The following is a 26,019-nucleotide window of genomic DNA, read 5'->3' on the forward strand; positions in this document are numbered from 1 at the left end:
AGTGAAGGTTGATACCCAGAAAACTGTATATGCACGCGCACACACACACACACACTCGTTTTCCAGGAAGGGAAAGTGAAAAATGGTCTATCTGAGGGAAGAGTGTGTCGGGCCAAGTGAATAGCAGGCACCAGGTGGGAACATGCTATGTGTGCTGGGAGCACATCAGAGCCATCCAGGTGAGACTGATCAGAGATGAGGTTTGAGTAGCGGCCTGAGGCAACTTCATGTGGGACTTGCAAACCTTACTGAGGGCTTGGCTTTTACTCTGAGTGGAATGGAATGCTCTTCAAGGACTTCATGAGGGGGTATGCTGTGTGATTTACGTCTCAGAGGGATGACTCCGGCTTCTTTGTGGAGAAGGTGAGGGTGGAGGAGGTGAGGGTGGAAGCAGGAGGACAGGATAAGGCTATTAAAATAGTCCAGGGTGGGCTTCAGGTAATGGCTGCTTGAAGAGGTCAGGCAGTTCCTCCAGCAGGTAACAATGACAAACACTGACCGGATTATTAAAAACTATTGGAAGGTTCTGGAAGGTGACCAAAGGGGGACAGAAATACGAGCAGAGTTTGCTGTTGGAAAACTGCTACTGATTGGGAAGAACTGTGAACTCATGACTTTCTTGCTGGGGGTGCTCCAAACCCCCCTAGATCTGGCAGTCTGGAACGACATTCTTCCCAGCTCAAGATGGCCACAACAGAGTTCAGAGATGAGAGCAGATGGAAATTTAAGGAGCACATTCTGGAAGGAGGGCCACAGAAGGGCTGAGATCTAAGATGTGAGTATAAACTCTGGCTAAAACCCTGGATGAAGTATAGACACACACCCCCTCCCAAACACACACACACATGTGCACATGCGGGCACAGGAGACTACGAGAATCCAGCAAAAACACTGACGAAACTAGGGGGATCGTGAACCCTTGAAAGACAGAGCTCCTGGCAAGATGTGCAGACTTGCTGCACCTTTGACAGAGTATATTCCCCAAGCTGTGTACACAGCTTGGGTGGCAAAAATCAAAAGCCTGATTGAATTTCTGTATCAATGGGCAGAATTCAGGGCTGGCAGAGTAACTGGAAATTTAGGCTGGGGAGCGTTGGAAACAAATGTAACCACAGAGAGGATGAGCCCCGCAATCTGACTATCAAATCCACCCAAATCTTCATCTGCCTGCTGAACTACACAGGCTCAGGGATACCCTCAGGGGGCAGGCTAATCAGCAACTGAGCAGAGACACCAGCTGCTGCTCACTGAGGGGGAGATAGATTTCAGTCTGAGTCCAAGCAAGTTCACTTCTTAGTAGAATAACAACAACAAAATCCTTAGAAAAACAAAATAGATCCACTATAATAAATTATCCACAATTCTGCTTTTCAACCAAAAACTACTAGATGTGCAAAGAAACAGGAAAGTATGACTCATACTCAGGAAACTGATTCCAAGTGAGCCCTGATGCTGGATTTAAGTAGCTGTGTTCAGAGAATTAAAAGAAAGTGTGACCCAAGGGGGGAGAAAATGAGTTAATAGGAGCCGATCCTGATTGGGCTCAGATGTTGGATTTAAGTGGCTATCATAAGTATGTTCAAAGAAATAGAAGAAAACAGCCTAAGAATTAAAGGGAAACACAGTATTAATATTAATTATCCGACCTCCCTTATAATTGTTTTCATTGGAAGAGTACACACTCATTGACAATTATATTGTTACACACGACCTGTTGCTGATGACACGCTCTCACACAGTTTCTGTGGGGTAGGAATTCAGGAACAGATTAACGGATGGACCTGGCTTAGGGTCTCACGGTTTCACAGTCCACTTCCTGGTGGGGCTGCAGTTGCTGAAGTTGGTTGAGGTTGGGGAACTTGCCCCCACAATGTCTCACTCACATAGGGGGGTAGTTGGTGCTGCCTGTTGGCACAGGGCCTCAGTTTCTCACCATGTGAGCCTCTGTGGGGCTCCTTTCATGAAGGCCGTTGTGTTTGCACGATGTTCTTGTTTTTGTCTGTGCTCAGTCATGGTTGTGGACTTCGCATGGTCACAGACTTGGTCTGCTTTTGGTGTACTACTGTAAACGCTTTCATGTTTAATAGGGAAGAGTGTGGTCTGTGCGCCAGCGCCAGCTCCACCCCAGCTATAAGCTGCTAGCTCTCTGTCACAGCTGATTGTTATTGTTGTTATTTTTTTCCCTTTTCACAAGTGTATTACCTATCTTACAAAGTTGTACTAAAGCTGAAAAATGATGTAATGTGGCTTCTAACATAGAACTGGGAATATAGCATGGATTCAATAAGTTGTGGCTAATAAATGATGAGGGTTGTGGGAATGATGATGTTGGTGGTGATGGTGTAATTAGGTCTTTCTTTCCTTGGAAAAAATAAATTGTCAAGAACTTCTGGAAATGTATGTGCTCCTATAACACCCCATATACTCTCCCATATCAACACAGGTCATCCTGTTGTCATCATCCACTGGCTTGTCCCTATCTGCAGCTAGATTATAAACTCTCTAAAAACAAAAGTACAGCGTTTGCCTTTTTCAGTTTTGTGTTCTTAGCACATTGAACAGTTTCTGCCATATAGATGAGTAAATTATTCTTGAAGATCGAAGTGAAGCATAGATCTATAAAGAATGTTATTGAAGGTACCCATGGAAATATGGTACTGAACTAGATAGCTATGGTGTGGTTTCTGTCCATCATTGTTTTTGTATGACTCGATCCAACTCATAGGTTTTTTAACTTAATGTGCTATTCTTTTCCTGTGTGAAAATGCAGTACTTCATTCAGTACATTGAAAATTACAGAAAGATACCATGAGAATCTGGAGATAAAATCAAGGCAGGCATCATTTCAGGCTAAAATTGCTGAAAGTTTATCACATATATGGGTGAGATTAACCATCTGCAGAAAAAAGCCAGTAGTGATAGCTTCTAAATACTTTACTGATAAAACAAACAGTCTCCTATATCTCCTCTCAAGGATTAAGATTTTGTGTTCCCCACTTCAAGGGACCTAGGCTGTGTCCTTAGGAAGTAATGACTACATATATAAATCTGTAACATTCTCAAGTGAATTATCTTTTGGTCTTCAGGAGTTAATTGGTCTTCATAAGTATAGAAAAATCTTCCAAAAGGCAAAACGGAAGAGATTCTGAGTTAGGATAGCCAAAATACTTTATGAAACCAACATAGATCATGACTACACAGGCCACTCAAACAGCTACCCAGCTTGCTTAAAATTTTCTTTAAGAATATCTGGCTTTATTTGTTCTAGTTGTAATTCTAAAATTAGGAGACAGTGTCTCATCAAATGAGTGATATGGGTTATCTCAATGTAAAGTAATAAGTTTATAAAGTCAGTTTCTTATAACTTTGCTTAGAATCAGTTGCGGAAAACCTATTCAGCTCTCAGGAAATCCAGGTTTCTGTGCCTGCAAAGCCATCCTCTGTGACTTTGCCAAAGCCCAGGGCTGCTCTAAGACTCTTTCAAAGCCTCCAGGGCCTCTCTTGACTCTCTTCTTTCAGCTTCTTGAGGCCCATATGCTACTTCTCCTGTTTCTTGTTATCGCAACTTACATGATCCTTACCAGGATTGGGTGCTGAATAAATGTTTAGAATTGGTTCCTTTTGGTGAGCATCTGCATAATTAATTTACTATCATTTTAATTGAACAACACAGGAAGTTTTTGCCTATGATAGACTATTTTGTTGCGGTTTCTCTTAAAGTATTTTTATTGCACCTCAATAAATTAAATTGCTTCTTGGCCATTCTAAGTATTTTTTTCTTGGTGGTGGTGATGGTGGTGATTATGGTGCATTGAAATTGTGCTCACATTTAATTTGAAACACATGAAGCCAGAAAGCATGTTGGAAATAGAAAGTGAGAACAACAGAGAAATAATTAGTGTCGTCTGTTTTACTCTGTCGTATTTAACTTTTATCCTTTCACTTTCCATATGTATTTTCCTGAACTCTATTTTCCCTTTTTATATTTTTCTGGGTCTTTTTAGCAGACTTCAAGTGTGGAAATAATTTCATACAACAAAAAGATAGTGGCAACTGTCAGCCCAGTTCCTGGGTTGCTACTGTAATTATGGGTAAGGGTGACAAAAATGCAAACAAATCTTTGGGAACTCAGGATAATTTGTCATCATATTTTATTTATTTGATATATATAAAGTGCTTTCCGATTGTCCCTTTTAGGTAGGGCCATTTAGAACTTGAATTTATATTCTAGTTTTTAATGGTTACCCCCCCAACTTCTGATTTCCCCCATATCATTCAATTATTAAGAAGTTTAGTAAAACAAAGTTCATGAAGATTCCTCTTATCTATGGCAATTTTTTCCCTCATTCTACTTAAATTATGCTTATATTTAGCCAATCAGAATAAATGTGTCTTCTGTTTGTTTAGATATTCACTTTTATGTTGCTTGGTACTTTAAATTATTTATTTATTTTTGTTAGACGGGCATTATCTAAAAAACTCAGACTAGTAACTTAGACCATCAACAATAAGAGAGGATCTGTTTAGTACTAAAAATACTGGAGAGAAAAGTGTTATCTTTTCAAAGTTAGATTAATTTTAAAACTATGAAATTTATATTAAGAATTAATAGCTATCTACCAATGAATAAAAGAATAATTTTATGTTGTTTTAAATATTTAAAATGATCTCTAGAAGCCAGAGAAAAAATACTTAGTTGAATTGTCTGTTATAATATTAACATTGGGTAAAGTAAAAGTTGAGGAAGAGTAAAAGATAGTGATTCTTAATCTCTTAGGTCACAAATCCCATTAAAAGGCTAATTCAAATGAACACTATCATACCTCTTCCTTAGAAAGAGGCATATATGCTCACACATAGATGTAAAACTTTACAGATAGCTTTCGGTGATTCATAAGCTTCTTTAGCTCTTAGACCTCAGGATAAGAACCGCTGGTTGAAAGCATTATTAGTATTACAAAGCTCTTTGACTTCATCTTGCTTTAGACCAGCACTTGTACTCATTCTTCTTTTTCTCCTCGTCGCTTTTTGTTCCTTATTACGATATATATTTTCAAACATTTCTTTAACTAATCTTTATGAAGTTCTGAGACTTCCCTTGTGAGGGGAACTGCATTTCCGATATAGCTGCAGAGTATTAGACTGGTATCTTTAGGCAATACCAATAACAATTACTGAAAATGAATTCTTCCCTCTTTCTTGATCATTAAAATCAGAGTGGCAAATGTAAGGTTTAGGTGGGCATTTTATTTGTTTTTTCTCTATTTCAGTCACCTTAAATAATGGTCCCTAAAGAATAAAATTGATCTAGTTTTTATGAATTATACACATCATTTACAAAAATTAAACAAGTAAAGAGCAAGATCGGAGCAAGATCTGCTGGAGGTATGGTAGGAATTAGAGAAAGTGTATATTTAATGCAAATTCCTCTTGCAGGTTCCTTTTACTTGGCACATGGTTATAACTGAATTCAGTTGAGTAGAATAGACACACATCTATTTTGTGTTAATGTTGAAATGTAAGTAATGGAGTTTAGAATAAGAATAGCAGATGAAATTAAACTCAAGTTAATGAAATGTACAATGGAAAGAAGTACAATTTTAAGAGACAGGTGTGACTTAATTTTACTCTCTCAAAATCCCTTATTAGTAATTTAATTTTACTTACAATTACTGTTTATCTGGGACAAAAAGTCCTTTATTTTTCCTGCCTCAATAATAAACAAAATGTAAAGTCTTTTTTTATTCTTGAAAGCCTGGAAGTCTAGGCCCAAGTCAATGTGTGTATAGAAAGGAAATACTGGTCTTCTCAGTAAGAGATCAATGGCAGCGTTAGTTACTAAGATACTGCCATCCTTGAGGCACTGTGGGGCAATGAAGCCTGCTGTGGTGTTCAGAAAATGGCAGCGAAAATAGGAAATGAGATCTATGAGGTGGGAACAAGAGAAGAACAAAGAGATTGATTTCATAGCACTTACTGCTCTGAAATAGGTTCGTTTTTATTCTTTACAATTGTAAAGCAATTTTTAAAGTTTTAGAATCTAAAATTTATTTTGTATTTTGCTAACAAAATCATATTTGGTTTATTAAATTGAATTTATTTTTCAGAAAATGTTTACAAATATTTAATCTTCAGTGCTTCTAATTTTAAATGGAGTTTGAAGTTGTGGAATTTCTAGTAATCTATCTCTTGGTTTTGGTTATTTTCTGAAAATAGAGACTTCTGATGTAGGAAATTAAAACACTATAGTAAAGCAGACTTGAAACTATATTAGGTCTTTAAGGCATGGTCAGGATTATAATCTATCTACTGAATTTCACTTCAAATTTAGTGAGAAATATCATTGGTAATAAAATTTCTCCCTTGAGCTTTCAAGCTGATTCTAGGACATGGTGTCCACTGCTAACCACTGGGCTCCCAAACACTGAGAAATTCTTGCTTTCAACCTACTTACACTGTAGAACCCAGTGCTGGCTGTTGGACTTGCACGTTGTGTCTCAAGTTGCAGCTTACCTGTCCCTAGTCATGCTTTCATTCTAACAATGGAGGGCTTGCATCCAACTTCCAGAGCCCAAACTTCCTTTCTCCCAGCAGGCCCCGTGTTTAGAAACTGAATGTTTGTATTGATCATTGTTTCAAGTTCTTCTCTAGTAGCCTATATGGTATTCTGGGCCTAAATATTTGAGTATTTTCTGCCCCACATTCTTCCAACAAAGTCCCAAGTGCTGTGTTAGGACACTCAGTTACTTAATTCGGACTTTGTGCTTTGGGAGTTGCCTACTATATTCTAGGCACTGTTTTAGGATGGTGTGTGTGTGTGTGTGTGTGTGGGTGTGTGTGTAATTAAATACTTACATGTATATATGTATATGTACATATTTAAATATATGCCTATGTGCATATATATGTGTACTCCTTAAAATACTGTAAGGGAGATATTTGCCCCCATTTAATAGATGAAGATATCAAGTCTTAGAGCAGATAAATAGATTGCTCATGGCCACAGAGGGAGAGGCAGTCTGAGAACCAGAATTCAGACCTAGTTCTTGCTCATTCATTTACCCATTCATTCATTGAGTGTATGCTATGACAAGCATCATTCTAGGTTCTCAGGATACAGCAGTAAACAAAAATATGTCCTCTTGCATGTTACTTACTATGTCAGATGGTGATAAGTGCTATAAAACATTGATACAGGATCAGTGAGGAATGAGAGTTGAGTGAGGTTGCAGTTTTAAATAGGGCTGTCAGAGAAGTTTTCACTGAAATGAGGACATTTGATTAAAGACCTAAAGGAAGTGAGAGACAGAACCATGAAACTATCTGAGAGAAGATGGTATCAGAGGAAAAAACAAGTGCAAAGACCTGAGTAAGCGCATCCCATGTGGCATCTCAAAAGAATTCTAACTGGGAATTGCTGAGCCCTCTGGAATCCACACTGAACATTCGTGGCCCACATGCCTTGTAAGTGATAAGACACTGTATCCCGTAGATGAGTCATGAGTTGTTAACAAATTAGCCTTATCAGGTTCAGTTATTACCTTGCACATCGTAGGCATCCCAGAATTGTTTATTTTTTAACAAGTTTATTTTTTATATACCAAATCAATTTTCTAAACTTCTGTTTCTTTGTATGATATTTTTATTTTCCTTCAAATTAAACTATGAAAAGGGTTTGTTAGAGTAGTAGTACTGTGGTTAGATTTTCCTATTTTTATATTTAATTTGATTTCTATAAAAACTTAGTTAATGTGAAAATGCTTTTGAAATGGTTCCGTGTAATGGAACATTCAGTGTAATGTTAATATTGGCACAATAAGGATATGCATATCAATTTTTGTTAATTATATCATTCTTTCTAAGAGCATGGTTTACATGTTGAGATAACATTCATATGCAGCCATAAATTATGTTGGAGCTTATGCAAAAAGTTTCCTAGCACATAATGGAGTAATATAAATTGACTTATTTTAAAAAGCAACAGTATATATTCTGTTTCTTCCTTAAATAGATTATAGGGTTATGGATATACTTAAACATTCATAAAATTTAATATATCCTATATATAATTTTCATAGTTCAGCAAGACAGCTTTAACTTTTGACTGAAGTCTACTAAACAAGTATAAAAGATTGAAGCCTAAAGTCAACTGTTGGTAGAAGCCAAAGCCTTAAAATGTATAATTAAACTTGCATTGAATATAAGTAGATTTCCATTTTAGAAAACATGTTCAATTCAGCTCAACCAGCACTTACTGAGCATTCTGCTATGGGAGTTCTTTGACAAGGAAAAAAATCACTACTGCGGTAACACTGGTGGTACTAATAGAGTTTGAACCGCGGCGGTGATGGGCGGGGAGGGGGGTCCCAAATGAAAGGCATTTTTACATTAGGTTTAATGGGTGACTGGATATGTGCATTGAGGGTACAAGGAGCATTTAAGATAATGTAGACTTTTAACTTTGGCACTGAGTGACTGATGACACTATTAAACAGGATAGTAAATATGAAAAGGGAAAGGTTTGGTGAGCTTGAGAACTTACAGTTCAGTTTTGGGCTTTTTGAATTGGAGACATCTGTAGGACATGTAAAAGTGAGTCCATAACATTTCTATGTCCTTGTGAAGATTGTTATTAAGAGGGCGCTGTTGACTTCTTGCAGTTCTGGACCATAGTACATTTTTAGGGTGTGTGATAATAACAGTAGTGACCTTTGCCCTAACCCCTGTAACACAGTTAAACGTCAGAATTTAGCACATAATTGTATTTTATATCACATTGTAAATGTTTTAAATCACTTTTGTCTCACCTTGTGATTGTAAACATTAGGGCTGAGATGAGGTTTTATGCTCTTCTAACAGGCTCAGAAGTACTGTTGAAGTCCCTGTAGTGGCCTCAGTGAAAACTACTACCCCAGAATCTTAGAATTTGTTTCTCTCAGTGTATCTGGTGATGCTACAGTAGTAAATGTATTGAGGAATTGCTTTCGTTCATCCTTTCATTGATTCCCTACTTACTGAATACCTGGTATATGCAAGGTATTATTGCCTTACAACTGGGCATGAAGCAGTAGGGATACTTTGTTTCTAGAAATAGATAACTACAACAACATCTTATCATAAAAACTTTTAGTTTTCTTTTCAGAGACCTATCAGTTGTTTTAAATGTAGAAATTACTCTTTTTACTTCATGAAATCTTAAAATCACTTCTGGTAAAGAGGGAGGTGTTGAGGGGAGTGAGGGAAGTGAAAGAATTAAGAAGATAAATGAGTTTGAAACTGTCTTAAAGATATTACCATGTATTGATCTCTGCCAGAGGGAATTCTTGTTAGACCTGATTCTGACAGTCAGTCTGCCTAGCACTTTTTTAACTGCTGTCTTTCCTGATTTCATTTGTTACTCACTGCAGTGGCATGTTGATCGAATGTGGGAATTAAGAACAAGGTCTGCCCACAGCCTTGGTTCACATGCCTTGCTACTTAGTGTTTGTGCGAACCTGGCTAAATTGCAGCCTCTCTAAGTTTTGGTTTCTTCCTCTTGTAAGTGGGGATATGAGCACGATGTAACTAGCTTATAAGTTCATTCCATTAAATGTCAACTGTTTGGCACAGTGCCTGGCCCATAGTATATGTGCAATAAATGTTAGCAATAATAGTGGTGAGATAATTGTGAATCCTAACAGTACTCTGTCTTCCTTAAAGTGCTAGATAATATTCAAGTAAAATACCAGACATTTAGTTTTGAAATTTTTTTTTATTTTAAATGTCAATATTATATATTTATTGATTGTTTCTATTTTATTTTTAGCTTTGAAACATTATTATTCATTTCTCTATCTTGAAATTTTCATAATCCAACATGTGTATGTATAAGCTTTCTACCTTTCCTTGTATATTGATCTCTGCTGTAAAAAAAAAAAAAAAAAGGATAGGGATATACTGATATCATATTTAATAGAATTAACTTCTCCCTTGCCTCTCTGATGCCTTTGCTCCCTCATGCCCAAATAACCTATCTTGTAAGAAACTTCTGTGGGTGTACAAAAAATAAGAGTAAATAAAGACAGAGCATGTAATAAAGCAGAACAAGTACTTCCAGTAGAGGGAGATATTGGCAAAACAATCAAACCGCAGAATATGCAGGTGCAATGGGTATCAAATTTAAAAATGAAGCTTTCCCTGGGTAAAAAATTTAACTAATTAAGAATTTGAGTAATAAGTTGGGTAACACTGTGGTTTTTATTTTGCTAGTTGCCAAACCCAAACTCAGTGTGCAAGTCTCTGGGAATGCACTATGAGTACTACGGATACTATTACCGTCACCACGGAACTTTCCTCACATACTGTTTCAGAGATAGACGTAAAGACAAGATCATTGACACCTCTCATCTCTCTGAATCTCTAAAAATCGCAAGTAATGGAGGTTATAGGCTGGATCATTTGAAAACAAAGTTACAAAAGCTATAATGTCATAATTCAAAAAGATTTTTTTCACAGAGTTCTAGACTATCTGAATAAACTGGTGTAGCCTTAAGTGACATAAACCAAGGGACTGAATCAGAACACTATCCTTTTTATAAAAGGAAACATTGTTAAAAATTTAATATCTTTGCAGTTTAGATCTCCAAATTTCTGAAATTACTAGGAGGCCTATAATTAAAAGCAAATTAACAACATTAATTTGGCTTGGATTGGAATTTTTTCAAATATTTTTAGTAGGATAGTTAAATTGATTTGAAGCTTTACTTTTCCAACAGAAACATCACATTTCTTTCTGTTGGCAGCACTGTCCAATAACTGACTACTATAATAGCCCCTCTGCACTTTGAAATTTACTACTCTTATTCTATCACATGCTAAGAAATTGCCGCCCTGGAACTTGGGGATGTTGAGACTGCCCTTAAACCTGAGAGGCTCACTTAACAGTTGACTGAGTTTTCCCCTCTGTATCATGCCTAAATATTTTGATGTGGATTTTATTACTTTTTGGCTGCATTAGTAAATTCAGTTTGTAAAATGTCGAAAGAACTTTATATAATACACAAAATGTATCTTAAATAAATGCACTATAGTAATCTTGTAGTTTAAATTTCTATTTAATAGATTCAGAAATGGAAGTTATACATCTCTGCTGATTTTCTAGTTAATTAATTTGGTAAACATTACTACCATCAACTTAATAGATATTAGCTTTCAAAAGTACTGTCTTAAACATGTAGTTTTTAGTTATTTAGCATTCTGCAAGCCTTCTTCAATTTTCTTTTAATTTTTGCCAGGGAGCATCATTGTTTTTTGTGTTTAAGTAGGTTTTTATAATTTCATAGGTAACTTTGGAGTTCTTTGAACTACTAATACATATCAGAATGCCTTTTTTTAAACCTTCATAAATAAATTAATATGCATTAAAAATGGCTATAGGAAAATGAAACTGAACAAATAAAAAGCAAATCTGTACTGATGTGTATCCATTAGAGTAGTTAAGATTATGCTACAGTAATAAGCTTAAAAACTCAGTGACTAAAAACAATGAAAGTTACTATTCATGTATGCCACATGTTCATTGTAGTTTGACAGCAGTGATGCCTTTGTTGTCGTCACTTGGGGACTCAGGCTGAGGCAGGTTCTATCTTGACAATTGCAGTTCTGGGCAAAGAAAATGTAGTGACTCTTTTGATATTTTTAAAACTTCTGCCTGAAAATGGCATAGTTCACCTTGGTGAGATGTAACCACATCTGAGTTCAACAGGGTGAATGATCCTCACGCAGAGAGGGACACTGGATGTTGCAAACAGTGTGGCAGTTTACTCTTCTAAAGTGAGCATTCAGCAACTATCAGTAGTTTCTGTATGAAGCTTAGACAATGTCTGGTTTGAAACTGACTATGGGAAGAAAGTGAACTGTTTTCACCTAATCATAACCAGATTAGTTTTAGAAGTTGTATTGACAGTGCCTTGAACACATATACACACACTCCCACACAATTCTACATGGTCCATATGATGCAGGAACTGTTTTACAATAACATTTATACCATTGAGAATATTGCTGTTGTTCTACATGCAGTGTGCACAGGGAGTAACGACATTTGATGGACTGACCTCCTTTAAATTCACAGTTGTACGTCAGCCAGGACCATTCATAAATTTAATGAGTGTATTACAGTTTAGCACGGTTTTAAATTTCTTTCTTTCTTTCTTTCTTTTTCTTCGGCTTTTAAAAACACAACAAAAAGGCCAAATTTTACTTTGGAATCTAAGTGTGTATAATGGTATAGTGTATTAAAGAGAAAACTGGCTGCTACAAATAGCTAATAGTTTAAATAACAAATATAATGGAAGCATTAGTGATATTGCCAAAATTCACACCAAAATGAAAATATTATAGTTTGTTATAAGATCAGTGATTTTTGTTTTTTGTTTTTTAAATCTCCAACAAATTAGCTAGTGATTATTTATTTTGTTGCTAACAATTCTTTTTATCTTGATTTTTTAGATATTACTGATTTTCAGAAAATATTTTGTGAAACTTCCCAGAAGCTGGTGAGTGTGGAAGCCTTCGCTCTGGCTGCTAAATATTATTCTGTACAAAACTTGGGAATATGTACTCCTTTTGAACAGTTGCTTGTAGCCCTTCGTGGAAATCAAAAACAGAGAACTGGTAGGTGTGTTTGTATGTATGTTTTTTAGGCATTTAGAAGCAATATTTTGTTCATATATGTATATATTTCCAACATTTTCTTAATTTATTGTTAGACCTTATATCATGAGCCCCGATAGACTGATTTGTTCTAAATGAGTAGGTTTTCTTATGCACCATATTAAACAGAAAACTTAGGTATAGATCTCCATTTTTTTTTCCTACATCATAGTCTAGTTATCAGTCTTTTCTTTTGTAGTTAATTGTTTTATATTTCAAGGAACATTTTTAAGAATGTTATATGAGTCTTTTCATTTTATTAATTCAAATTTGATTCATAGCAGCTAAACTAATAGAGATCCATCTTACAGACACCGCAATAGGATCTCTATTATTTTCATATTTAATTATAGAAAACATGAGCATCAACTGATGATTCTTATTAAGTTTTGTTTCTTTAGTAGCAGTACTTTAATTTTGTTTTATTTTTGTTCAGATGAAAATGTGAAGCCAGATGAGTTTATGAATTTGAAAAAATCTCATGAAGTTCAGACAATGTCAGAGCTCATCAGCAGTGTTGCTGATTACTGTGGAATAAAGCAGGTAAGAGTATTTCCCTATATATTCATGTGTTTAAATTATTGCCATTTTGGGGGGTATCATTCAAATTTCCTTTTCTACTATCACTGTCTAGCCTTTAAAATGTCATTAAGTAATAGCTGATGTGAGATGTCACATCACATCTGATCCTTTAAAAATGCTCTCATTTCCCAATATACTGCAATAAAAACAAATTTATACTAAAAATAAGATATGACTGTTAATGTTTTGCCACAAATTTCACTCTTTCCAAAGTAGATAGAAGCTATGGTAATTCTCTTTTTCTTATGTTGTAACTCCAATTTGAGGCAGCATTATGAAGATGGCATTCTGCAAAATTGTTTACCACTAGGTGTTCTCAAGGACCTGGGTTACCATGCTGTGGTCTGGGGCACCTGCCTCATTATTGTAACATAAAGAAACTTGGATTCTTTCATAGTGTCAGAATTATAATGCATTCCTGTTGTAAAAAATAGCCTTTATGAAGGGTAGTAATGTCTGAAAATAGATGTTAAAATAAAATCAGTGATTGCCTCCATTGGCCTATAAAAATAGTAAGTTATTTTTCTTATCCCTACAAGAACATCTATGGGGGTAATGGAGGATTTTTTCCCTTCTTCAGTTTTTATTAGGTGTTAGAATCTTTTCCATGTATTCTTTCAGACTTGTGGAGAGTTTGAGATTGATTAGAAAACGATCACAGCTTGGGCCAGGCATGCAGAACCACTTATGGCAACATAGATCTCTAGAGTAGGAACTAAAAGGCAAGAGCCGAGGTAATCGTTTTCAACCTTTTCTCCAGTGTATCATATCTAAGCAGTACATATCAGGATCGGTAACGGGCTCACCATGACAGTAATACTCAACCGGAGTAAAAAGGGCAAGTACACAGTAAAATTTAACAAACTGCTGCTGTACTAACACATGGATGAATATTAGAAACATAAAAATGGTTGGGAAAAATAAGCAATTTACAGAAGACTATGTATTTTATGGTATCATATTTAAAAAGCTCTTAAGCAAAATAATGGTATATTCTTAATGCAAAAAATATATGCAAAAAAACCATTAAAGAAGCAAGGGAATCATAAACAGTAATTTGAGAATAGTTGTTACCTCTGGTAGGGGAAGCAGGGAGATGGGATATGGAAAGACAACATAGTTATATGAAATGGAAATACTAACATTCTAGTTCTTAGGATGGCTGGTGGCTTCATGGTTATAGCAGACGCTACTGGAGGCCTTATTCAGAAACTCTTGGGCCTCACCATTTCATGGTGTGCCGGGCTGCTTTCTACCTGGCAGTTTCTACATTTCTTTTCCTGTGGGTTTTTTCTGTCTGCTGAAGCATGGCACTGCCTGCATACAAGTTCTGGGGATTAATTCCTCCCTGTGAGCATCCTTGAATTAATGACTAATACACGTTGATAAACAGATACATCAACTCCTGGACTTCCCAGGTGGGGTGACTATGAGGTATGTGTTCTACAGTAGCTCTCCAAGTTTCTCAGTGTGATTAAACCCAGGTTGTCCTAAAGTGGTATTTTGCTTAAGAACATACCATTTATTGGGCTTTCTTCCTTTCTCTTTTTTCTCTTCTCTATTTCCCTGTCAGTGTTTTCTTCACCTCCCAAATAAATCACTTATACTTAAATCTTTGAGGGGTATTTATTATTGTGCTTTATAACTTTACATTTCAACTACATTTATTCTTTTATTTATATGAAATATTACACAATAAATCACTTTAAATTAATAAAGTGGATTTATTTTATTTCTAAAGTGCAGAGAAAAAAATTTGAAATAGCATAATGTTTCATGTTAGACCTTCTCTAAGGGAACTTTTTTCATAGTGATGGAGATTGTTTCTAGTGAGTGAAAAAAACCTGTATTAAAGACTTACAGGGTCTTTCTCTTGAAATTACTTAATAGCAATATTTGATTCTCAAAATAGTTAAGTTTGAAATGTATGACGTGTATACTATTTTTACTTTTAAAAAGCAGATTTAATAAATGTAGGTTTCATGGGGATAGTTGGAAACCCAGATACTAAAATCTTAACTTTACTAGTGACCAAAAAGAACTAGAGAAGAAAAAAAAACAATTGGTTTTTGCCTCAACCACATTGCTCCCTACATGCCAAAAACCTTTGCCTCTCTCATCCCCATTACCAAGGCTTCTTACTTCTTAATTTTTATTTCTAAAATACGTTCATTCATTCACACTTGGATGCATGCGTTCATTTATTAAATATTTCTTTGGCTCCTACCACGTATCAGGTGCCGTTATAGATGCTGAGGATACAGTAGTAAACAAAACAAAACATATCTTTGCCTTTATGTCATTTATACTCTAATGAGGAGAGATAGATAATAAAATCATTATAAGTATATTTTATTGTATATGTTGATACACTTTAAGGAGAAAAAAAATAAAAAGGAAGTAGCTAATTCAGGGATGGGGTATAAAGCTTTTGATTAGGAAGAGAGGGGCAAGTAAGACCTCACTGTAAAGATAGCATTTGAGTTAAGACCTCCTTCAAGAGGTAAGAGAGTTATCCATTAGAATATCCGGATAAAAAATTTTTTAGATGGAGGGAATAACACATTCAGTGGCCCTAAAGCGGGAATATACTTGGTGTATTCTTTCTTTCTTTCTTTCTTTCTTTCTTTCTTTCTTTCTTTCTTTCTTTCTTTTCTTTCTTTGTGCGTTGGGTCTTCATTGCTGTGTGTGGGCTTTCTCTAGTTGCGGCGAGAGGGGGCTACTCTTGGTTGTGGTGTGCGGGCTTCTCTTGTTGTGGAGCACGGGCTCTAGGCACGTGGGCTTAGTTGCTCCGCGGCATGTGGGATCTTCCCGGACCAGGGCTCGAACCCATGTCCCCTGCATTGACAGGTGGATTCCTAACCACTGCGCCACCAGGGAAGCCCCACTTGTTGTATTCTTGAAAGAGCCAAGAAGCCAGATTAACTCCAGTGGTGAGAGCAAGGACAGAGTAGTAGGAGCTGAGGTTGGGGTGGCAGAAGCAGGTCATGAAGTTGTAGAGTCTTAGAGGCCATTGTGATGATTTGGGCTTTTGTCCTGAATGAGATGGGAAGCCGTTGGAGCCACTGGATCACTCTGACTGCCGTGTTGAGGATTGTTATGAAGCAAATATTGGGTTGGCCAAAATGCTTGTTCGGGTTTTTGTAACATGTTACGAAAAACCCGAACGAACTTTTTGGCCAAGCCAATATTTCCATTACCTTTGCACTCTTCGCCATAGTCTTTATAACATTCAAGCTGGTCCTTTTCAGAAATTAGCTCATATGTAAGCATGAGCTTCCAGAGTTGAGGCAAAAAGCTTAGTAACAAAGGAGGTTAGTAGCAGGAGATAAGTTTAGGGAAGTGATGAGAGATTTTACTTAGAGGCGTGGTATGATCAGTCTTTGTTTTGCTCTCTTGAAAATAGACTCAAGGAGGGAAGGTGAGAGCAGGGAGATCATTGAGGAGGCCGTTGCAATAACCTAGACTTAGAGTGCAATTGGTATGAAATACCCTTGGTAAGACTAGGGATTTTTTCATAATTCAGGTGGAGGGTATGAGAGAAAGAAAGGAGTCTTGTTCTCCACCTGGGTATGGAGATACTATTAACTGTGATGGAGAAGATTATGGGAGGGGTAGGTTTTACAGAGACTATCAAGAACTTAATTTTGAACATGTTAAATTTGAGATGCTTATAAGACATTCAAGTGGAAATGTTTAGGTACACTGTTGGATATGAGTATGAAGTTCATGGTAGAATTCCATACTGGAGTTATAAATTTGAAAGTCATTAGCTTATAATAGTAGTTAGATCTCCAGGTCAGTCAACAAAATATAACTCTCCTATCTGAAGTATAGTACCATACTAATACTAATATTAAGAAATGTAATCACTATGTGTAGCAATATTTCTGTGAGAAAGTCTCCTAAGCAGAATTAGGAAACAAGGAAGATACCTCCCACCAGGTATTACACTGGAGACTCCTCTATCTTCAAACCTATGAGGTGATCCAGGAAGGAAAAGACCGTTGTGAATAAGGGGTAAGAGATCAGGATTGTGGAGGTTTTGCTACTCAGATAAGAGAGTTTGAAGGCAAAAATATGTATGATTTATGTAACCTTTAATTGCAGAGTTTGCCATTCTCTTGCTAACACTGTATATATTACTGAAAGGCCAATTTGGAGAGAGATAAAAATCAATTTGGGTCAGTAAGATATAAGTGAGCTGATAGATTTTTCTAGGAAATTTTGCCTATTACTGAAAAGGGTTTCAGATATTATATTGTGAAGACATGATTCTTAGATTTTCCCCAGCCATCTTGCAACCAGAGGAATTACAAATACGTTGGCCCAAAGGCCATATGTGGTTGAGCCTCTGGTTAGTTCAACTACTCTACTGCCAGATTTCTTAAGTGAGGTGAGAGTTTTCCCAGTGATGGAAATTTGATATTCTGTTACTTGCAGCCAAAATTTTCCTCATTCACAAGTGGAATCGTTATATGCAGATCTGGGAACAAACTCAATTACCTCTTGGTAAGAAAACATCTGTATTGGGGGGAACAAATGTCCTGGTGCTTACAAGCAACCCATTGGTTGCTAGCATTAAGCTGCCATTGGCATCAGTGAATGTGTTTTTGTCGAAGGAAGGGAATGGAGAGCTTTGCTTTCTCTAGAGATTCAGATATGGGGAAATTGATTAATAGAATTTCTACTCTATAGCCCTTGTATTCATGAGTATGGTATCTTCAGTTAGATTGTAGTTCCTTAGGATCAAGATATATAATGCTTCTGTATTTCCCATAATACCTAGCCTAGAGATTAACATTAAAAAGGGGGCATAGGGAATTATTTGTAAGCTAGACATCATTTATTGGAGTTTTACCTATGAATTGCAATTTTGCTTGAATTGAAATTTTTGAGGATTTCATTGATGATATGCATTATTTCAAATATAGGAAATTTTCCTTGAGTGGCTCATATTTATGACAGGATTTAATTGATTTTAGGAATTAAAGATTAGATATAATGAGATTAGATAATGATTTCCTATGATAATATTTCTGTAATCCATTTATTTCTTGTGAAATGACATGACAATACAGTAAACAATCTTGGTAATTTTATATGTCTTTTATCATTTTTAGTTTTATTGAGGTATAATTTATATATTCACCAATTCTAGGTGTACACTTTGATGGATTTGGTAATTGTATGCAGTTGTTCAGCCACTGTAATAAAAAATATTTCTGTCACCAGAAGAAGTTTCCTCATACCCTTTTGCAAGATATTTCCTCCTCCATTCTCAAGGAATTACTGCTCTGCTTGTAGTTTTGACTTTTCTAGAACATCGTATAAATGGAATCAAATAGTATGTACATGTTTGTGTTTGACTATCCTTTAGCACATAGTTTTTAGAGTCATCAATATTTTTATGTGCATTGACTCTTTATTCCTCATTTTTGGGTGTAGTGTGCTACAGTATAGATATACCACAATTTGTTTTTCTATTCATTGGTTGATGGATATTTGAGTTGTTACCAGTTTTTTTGGCCACTATGAATTTATTCACATACAAGACTTTGTGGACATGTTTGCATTTCTCTTGGGTAAATAGCCCAGAGTGGGATTTGTAGGTTGTATAGTATAAGTGTATGCTTTAACTCTATGGTAAACTGCTGATGTTTTCCAAAGTGACTGTACCATTTTACATTTGTGTGTATCTCATTATGATTTTAGTTTGCAATTCCCAAAAGAGTAGTGATATTGGGCATCTTTTTATAGTGGTCATTTGTATATCTTCTTCTGTGAAGTGTGTGTTCAAATGTTCTGCCCATTTTTTAATTGGTGACTTGTCTTATTATTGAGTTGTTAGAGTTCTTTATGTATTCTGGATACAAACCCTTAGTCAGATATATGTTTTGCAAATATTTCTTACCCTTTATAACTATGTATTTTGAATAGCAAAGGTTTTAATTTTAATGAAGTCCATTTTTCAATTATTTCTTTGTAGTTTATGCTTTTTATGTCCTACATAAGAAATCTTTTTCCCTCCCAATGTCACAAAGATATGCAGGAATTAAAGATATGCCTGCTTGGCATATGACATGCAAAAATCTTTTTTTTCCCATACAGACATCCAGTTATACCCACACCATTTGTTGAAAAGACTATCTTTTCCTTTGAATTACTTTAGTTGTTTTGTCAAAAACCATTTGACTATATAACTGTGGGTCTATTTCTGGACTCTGTTTATTCCATGGATTTATATATCTGTTTTTATACTAGCACTACACTATTTTGATTACTGTAGTTTTTTTCTTTTTTTTTTGCGGTACGCGGGCCTCTCACTGTTGTGGCCTCTCCCGTTGTGGAGCACAGGCTCCGGACGCGCAGGCTCAGCGGCCATGGCTCACAGGCCCAGCCGCTCCACGGCACGTGGGATCTTTCCTGGACCAGGGCATGAACCCATGTCCCCTGCATCGGCAGGCGGACTCTCAACCACTGCACCACCAGGGAAGCCCTGATTACTGTAGTTTTATATTGATTCCTGAATCAGTGCAAATCCTCAAATTTTTTCTTTTCAAAATCGTTTTGGTTATTCTAGGTACTTTGCCTTCTCATATAAACTGTAATACCTGCTTATGAATTTCTTTTAAAAACCCTGCTTGGATTTTGATTAGGATTGCGTTGAATCTGTATGTCAGTGTGGCAGAATTGCCATCTTAATATTGAGTCTAACTATTTCATGAACATGGTATATCTTTATTTAGCTCTTTTAAATTTTTCCTATGCAATGTTTTATAGTTTTCAGTGTATAGGTCTTGCATAAGCTTTGTTAAATTTATTCCTAGATTTTCTATTTGTATGCTATTTTAATTCAATTGGTTTTAAATTATTTTCTAATTGTTTTTTACTACTGTGATGCATATGTTCTGATGGTTCATTATTCATTTCTAATGAGCTTGTATCTTGACACATTGCTAACTTGACTTACTAGTTCTTTTAACTTTTGTATGCATTCCTTAGAATTTTCTACAGATACAATCATGTCATCTATGAAGAAAGACAATTTTACTTTCAATATTTATGTCTTTTACATCTTTTCCTTGACTTATTATTATACTGCTTAGAACTTCTCTTAAAATGTTGAATAAAAATAATGAGAGTTGTTGGTTTTTAATAGTAATTAAAATTAAAAAAAGCATAACAGGTTGTATAAATTATACATTCCTTTACTTGTTTTTTAAAAAGAATATCACGAATGCTTTCTATTACCATCTGACTAAAATCCTTTTAATTCATTCTGGTTTTCTTTAGATAATTGACCTGGGTTCTGGAAAAGGCTACCTAAGCTCCTTTTTGTCCTTGAAGTATGGCTTAAAAGTTTATGGAATTGATTCCTCAAATACCAATACTCATGGAGCTGAGGAGAGAAACAGGAAACTGAAGAAACATTGGAAAGTCTATCGTAGGCGGTCAAAATTAGATGTCAATGGACTGGCATTACAAATGACAAAAGAAAGGAAAGTGCAAGATGAAATTAAATTTAAAGCCGATATTGAGGGAGTATGTAACAGCAGTACTGCAAATCAAGAAAAGATGTCGACCTCGGACTTTCTGCAAGATTTTTCAGGCTCTGTAATTTCTAACATCAGAAAACAAATGGAAAACCTACATGTTTACTCACATCGAGAAGAAAATCTGTGTTTTGAAAATGCCTTTTCTCTTAGGGACCTTTTGCCTATTAATGCCATAGAACCTACTTCTTCATCCCATATACCCAAGAGAAAAATGTCTGAAGCAAATAAAGAGAGAAGAAAAATGACATCAAAGTCAAATGAATCCAATATATATTCACCTTTAACATCTTTTATCACTGCTGATTCAGAACTACATGATATTATTAAAGATCTGGAGGTAATTTTATTTTTTTAATTCCTTAATTTCATTTATATATAAAGGCTCTAAGACATAGAATTAAGTTTTAATGGTAGCTTACTTAACCTGCGTATCTTATTTGATTACATTAATATAAAGGACCAAGAAAATAAAATTATATTCAGGCTTTCACGATTTCCACAGCTGTCAAAATCTGACAGTCTGACAATTATGATTTTCCAGAAGGGAGTACCCTCCACTCATTTGTAAGCCTAAATTAAACAGAAGTACTAATACAAAAGCTAGTCAGCTAAGTTCTCATTATACAATTTATGAGTTGTTAAAATTCCAATCCAAGAAATCTCTTACATTTTATTTAAATTTGAGGTAAAGATGTACCTAGGGCAATATTATGTTTAATGTTAGCCTTGGTAACCAAATTTGCAATTTTCTTGAGCAAGACCAACTTCTGTGTATTCTTAAAAAATTTGAACTTTTTCTAAAGTACAAGTATGTCAAGTTATGCAGAGATAATATATCTTAAAGGCAATATTGTATGTGAAAACAATATTGTAGAGGAGATTTTAGAAATCATTTGGCCTGACTCATTGTTTTAAAAAAACAGGGTAGCCTTTGAAGTTATAATATTCTACTCTTGTTAAATTTTTTGAAAATTCTTCCCTAAAGAATGAATAAACAAAAGATACCAGAATTCTTTATAAATTTAAATCCTTGTTTGGTAGCTAACCAGTGTTTTGTTACTTTGTCATTTTAGAATGGGGAATTTTTCTTTTTCCCTGATATTTCAGGATTTCACTAATTATGGGAAACCGGTTAATCCTCATTAGTTGTTTTTCCTATATATGAAATCAGTAATTAAGTTATAGCTTAACCTTCTGTTAGGGTTAAACAGCCCCAATTACTTTAACCTGACTTAAAAATGTATATATTTTTAGTGCTTATTATCATATATTTATGTTTTTAAAAGTCTTCTGGAAAATATATGATCAAAACTATATGCAGACTTTTATAAGAATTTGACTTATAAAAGATATGCTGGAAGATTATTTCTTGGGTCCTTAGTTAAGTAGCAATTTAATAACCAGAATTAACCAATACCTCCCATCTCCTCCCCTCTGCACCCTACAACACACACATACAATACTTAAATATTTTACTGTTAGGATAATATGCTGATTGTGTATTTTTGTTTGCCACCTGCTGGTATTTTTAACTAACCTTGTGTGATGAATACACTGAAAAATGAAATTAAATATTTTGGTGTTATCTTTAGGGAGAACTAGCCTAAAAGAGAGAGATTTATGTCTTTGTTATCTACCCTTAATTAACAATAAGCCCTTTCTCTCTGAATTCCTTTTTTATTTATAACATTATAATGTCTAAATAAAACCTACCCAAACTATGTAATCATTGAGAAAAGCAAAATAGTTGCACAACACTCCAGAAATTGTGCTTTGAAGAGAATGTTGGTTGAAGCGGCAGAATGTTCTATCAGGTTGAAGCAACTTACAGGTACAGTTATTTTCTTTAGAAAGGTAACACTTCAGCTCTGTCTATGTCTACATTATATGGGCTAAAATCACATTTTTGGTAAAATAACTTAAGTGAAAAAACTGTATTTGTTCTGAAGATAGTTATAAAAATATACTTGATTACAACTTAATGTCTATTATTTTGAATTTATAACATGATGATGATGATGTAAGAATAGAAGACGTTTACTGAATTTTACTGGATGCCAGAGATTGTACAAAGTCATTTACCAGTATTAACTTATTAAAGTCTTGCAATAACCCATTGAGGTGAGATACTATTATTAGCCTCATTTTACAGAAGAGGAAACTAAGGAACTGAAGAGTTAAAACAAACAAACGGTATATTGATCAAGATTCTGTGAGTCCATGCCTATGCACCCATTCTGTATGTGTATACATCTAAATTACGCTTTGGGTAATTAGGAGAACATTTCATAGAATTTTTACATAAAATTCGTGTTATAAAATTTAGAACAAAAACTTTATATTGAATTTAATCTTGTCATATTTGATGCAGTGAATGAACTTTTGGTGTTGGAGTAAAAATGCCTACTTAGCAACACTTAATTTTTTTTTTTATGACAATGTTTTATAAGTTTCGATGGGTATGGGTGATGAAGTGAATTTTAAAAATTGACTAGTAAGGTATTAATGTGTCTCAAGTCATAAGTTTGTCCTAGTAATGCAGGCTACGTTGTATTGATCCAGCGTTAATTTGAGTAGTCATTAAGCAAATATTAGTTGTAAAAGAAACCAGAGAAAATTCAAATGAGTAAGTAACCGAAAACACTAGAAAATCAACTGAAAGTTATGTCAGTTTTGGTAAAAGATCGGTCATTTTGCCTTTAAAGGCAATAGTTATTTGTTATGAAAATAAAAGACATACAATACTTTCTAGGTAAAATTTCATCATTTTAAAAAGCTCTACATCTTCTAATAAACACTTAAATGTTTTTTAACCCTCCTTTTAATTTCCAAAATTTATTTTTTCTTCTCATTTTTTAAGGATTGTTTGATGGTAGGTCTGCATACTTGTGGTGATCTTGCTCCAAATACTCTGCGAATATTTACTTCCAAGTCTGAAATCAAGGGAGTTTGCAGTGTGGGTTGTTGCTACCACCTCTTATCTGAAGAGTTTGAAAACCCACATAAAGGTACAAGTTCTTCATATCCCATAATTTTATTTATTTGAGCATAATGGCTGCTTTGTATCTCTCCTTTTTTTGTTGTTGACATTATTGTCACTTTAAATTAACATTTGAGATAATATCTGATATTCTTGCAATATTAGAAATGTTACATCAAATGAAATTTGATTAACTATCACTTGCGTTGTATTTTATTATAGATTTTTTAGTCATAGTATGGTCTTAATGAATGCCGAAAACTGCGAATATGTGAAATTTTTGTGTGGTGTATTTTTAGAGAACTTCGGTTTAAAAATATTTGTAAGATATACACTTACTAAGGTAGTAAAGCTAAGTTATTTTGTCATAAATATAGAATGGACAAGGTTTGTTTTCATTTCCAAAGCCTCAATTTTGTAACGAATATTGATATTTGTCCCCTCAAAAAGTTTCTTACTGTAGTTTGAGGGGTCAAAATACTATGATTTTAAAAAGCTAGAAAACTGTGCAATTGTATGAAAACTGTGCTCCCTGGGCTGAGAAGGTGCCTGAGGAGCAAAGTACAGCGTATGTTGACAGGACTGAAAGCACCTACAACCCTTCATCCAGAGCAACTCCTGAAATTCCTCTCTTTGATCCATTTTATATGTTATATCTCTTATTAGACACATGGCTTCAAAACCACAGGTTCAGGTTAGATGGTTATCTATTGATATTAGCAGTTCTCTTTTCTGTTAGTTTAGTGAAGTGTTTATCAACATCCAGTGTCCCTTGCTAAGAATTTTTTAGGTCAGGAAGTTGTGTGAATATAGATGGTATTGCTTGCTCTTTTTCTCAATTTTAAAACCCAGATGACTGTAAAAATTTGATTATTTGTCATTTAGTCATTTCCAACAGGTAAAAATGATGATTGTATGATTCTACTGAAAATTGCCTGGGTGAAACAGGTCATCCTTAAAACTGGCAAAGGTTTTTGGGGAAAAGAGTTAATTGAATTTGAATTTTTTATATCAGGGTTCTAAAAAGTATCTTTTAGAAAAAGTACACAGAAGTAAAATTGTCCATATATAGAGATACACAGAGTGAGAGAAATAAAGCAAATTGGCAAAAAGTTAACAATAGTTTAATTTAAATGAAGAATATATGTTTGTCATGCCATTATTTCCAACTTTTCTCTGAGTAAAAAAATTTTCAAGATAAAAATTGGGGGGAAAAGTGAACCTAAAAAGTTATTTATTCTAAAGTATATACCTAAATATTTACATTAGTTTTTAGCCCTTTTTGTGCATCTTTCCTAAAAGAAATGAAAAAAAAATACTTTAATACAATCACAGTTTTACAGCTTTTAAAATATTAAATGCAAAGTGTTTTCCTGGATCAGCAAGCATAAAATTTTGGGTAGGGAAGTTTTTGTTCTTAGTTCAAGAGCTTCCTGTTCTATAGGTACAATGAAATGGGTTTTTTTAATAATTGGCTTAGTTCAGGGTAAGTGTAGCCATTTGGTGTGTCTTTCAATTCAGAGATACTGTCTTACAGTGTAAGATCTTTACTTTCAGTTGCCCGCTTCCTTCTTTCACTTTATCATCATGCCCCCCCCAAATGCCTTCCCCTTCCAAAGGGCCTCCCTCTCCTCTTTAGGTGATACATCTTAGGTCTGCCATCTCTGGTTGGGCTGGACCCTTGCAGCCATTGCTCAGTATCGTCAGGTCTCAGACCTAATCTCTGTACTTTACACCATGAGTGGGATCCTCTCTTTTGGCAGCGCGCTCTGTTCTCTGTCACGCACATTTTTCTACATCTGACTCTCCTTCTGGAGTGATCTCCAGACCTGGTTCTGCTGGCTTGAGATGTTTATTTCTTCACTTACATTTAAATCAAAATGCGTAGTGTACATGTGGCTTATGAGTAATTTTATCTATTCTCTGTCTGGTTTTTGTTGAGTATGTAAAGAAATTCAGATTTAAGTGGCTGTCGTTATTTTATGACAACCAGGATATGTCATTGGTACATTTTCATCTGATGTCTGGTTCTTCAGTTCTGTTCTTTAAGGGGGTTGGCAGAAGCTACTTGCCAGGGTAGGAAAAAAATTAAGAGAGTGACCAGTTGCTCCTGTGCCTGTCCATTTTCTGTCAGTCTTTAGGTACCTTTTTTTTCCCTAGTCAAATAGTTGTTTAATATTCTTAATTATACTTATTTATAATGTG

General features: G+C 35.0%; 1 protein-coding gene across 8 annotated transcripts in view; it reads left to right on the top strand.

Moving 5' to 3' along the window:
• Window positions 1-26,019, top strand: part of METTL25 (methyltransferase like 25) — a 118,338-nt gene that overhangs the window by 6,672 nt on the left and 85,647 nt on the right. For 5 of the 8 annotated variants that reach the window (XM_082850905.1, XM_082850904.1, XM_082850903.1 and 2 more), the window contains 4 exons: window positions 12,490-12,654; window positions 13,130-13,236; window positions 20,572-21,171; window positions 23,695-23,842. In XM_082850905.1, the coding sequence (XP_082707031.1) occupies window positions 12,490-12,654; window positions 13,130-13,236; window positions 20,572-21,171; window positions 23,695-23,842 (1,020 nt within the window). Of the gene's footprint in view, window positions 1-523; window positions 776-12,489; window positions 12,655-13,129; window positions 13,237-20,571; window positions 21,172-23,694; window positions 23,843-26,019 lie in introns of all 8 variants that reach the window. The other 3 variants (XM_082850909.1, XM_082850910.1, XM_082850908.1) reach the window with 2 other exon arrangements.

This window comes from Leucopleurus acutus, assembly GCF_964270905.1.
Source record: "Leucopleurus acutus genome assembly, chromosome: 11".
Classification (NCBI taxonomy): domain Eukaryota; kingdom Metazoa; phylum Chordata; class Mammalia; order Artiodactyla; family Delphinidae; genus Leucopleurus; species Leucopleurus acutus.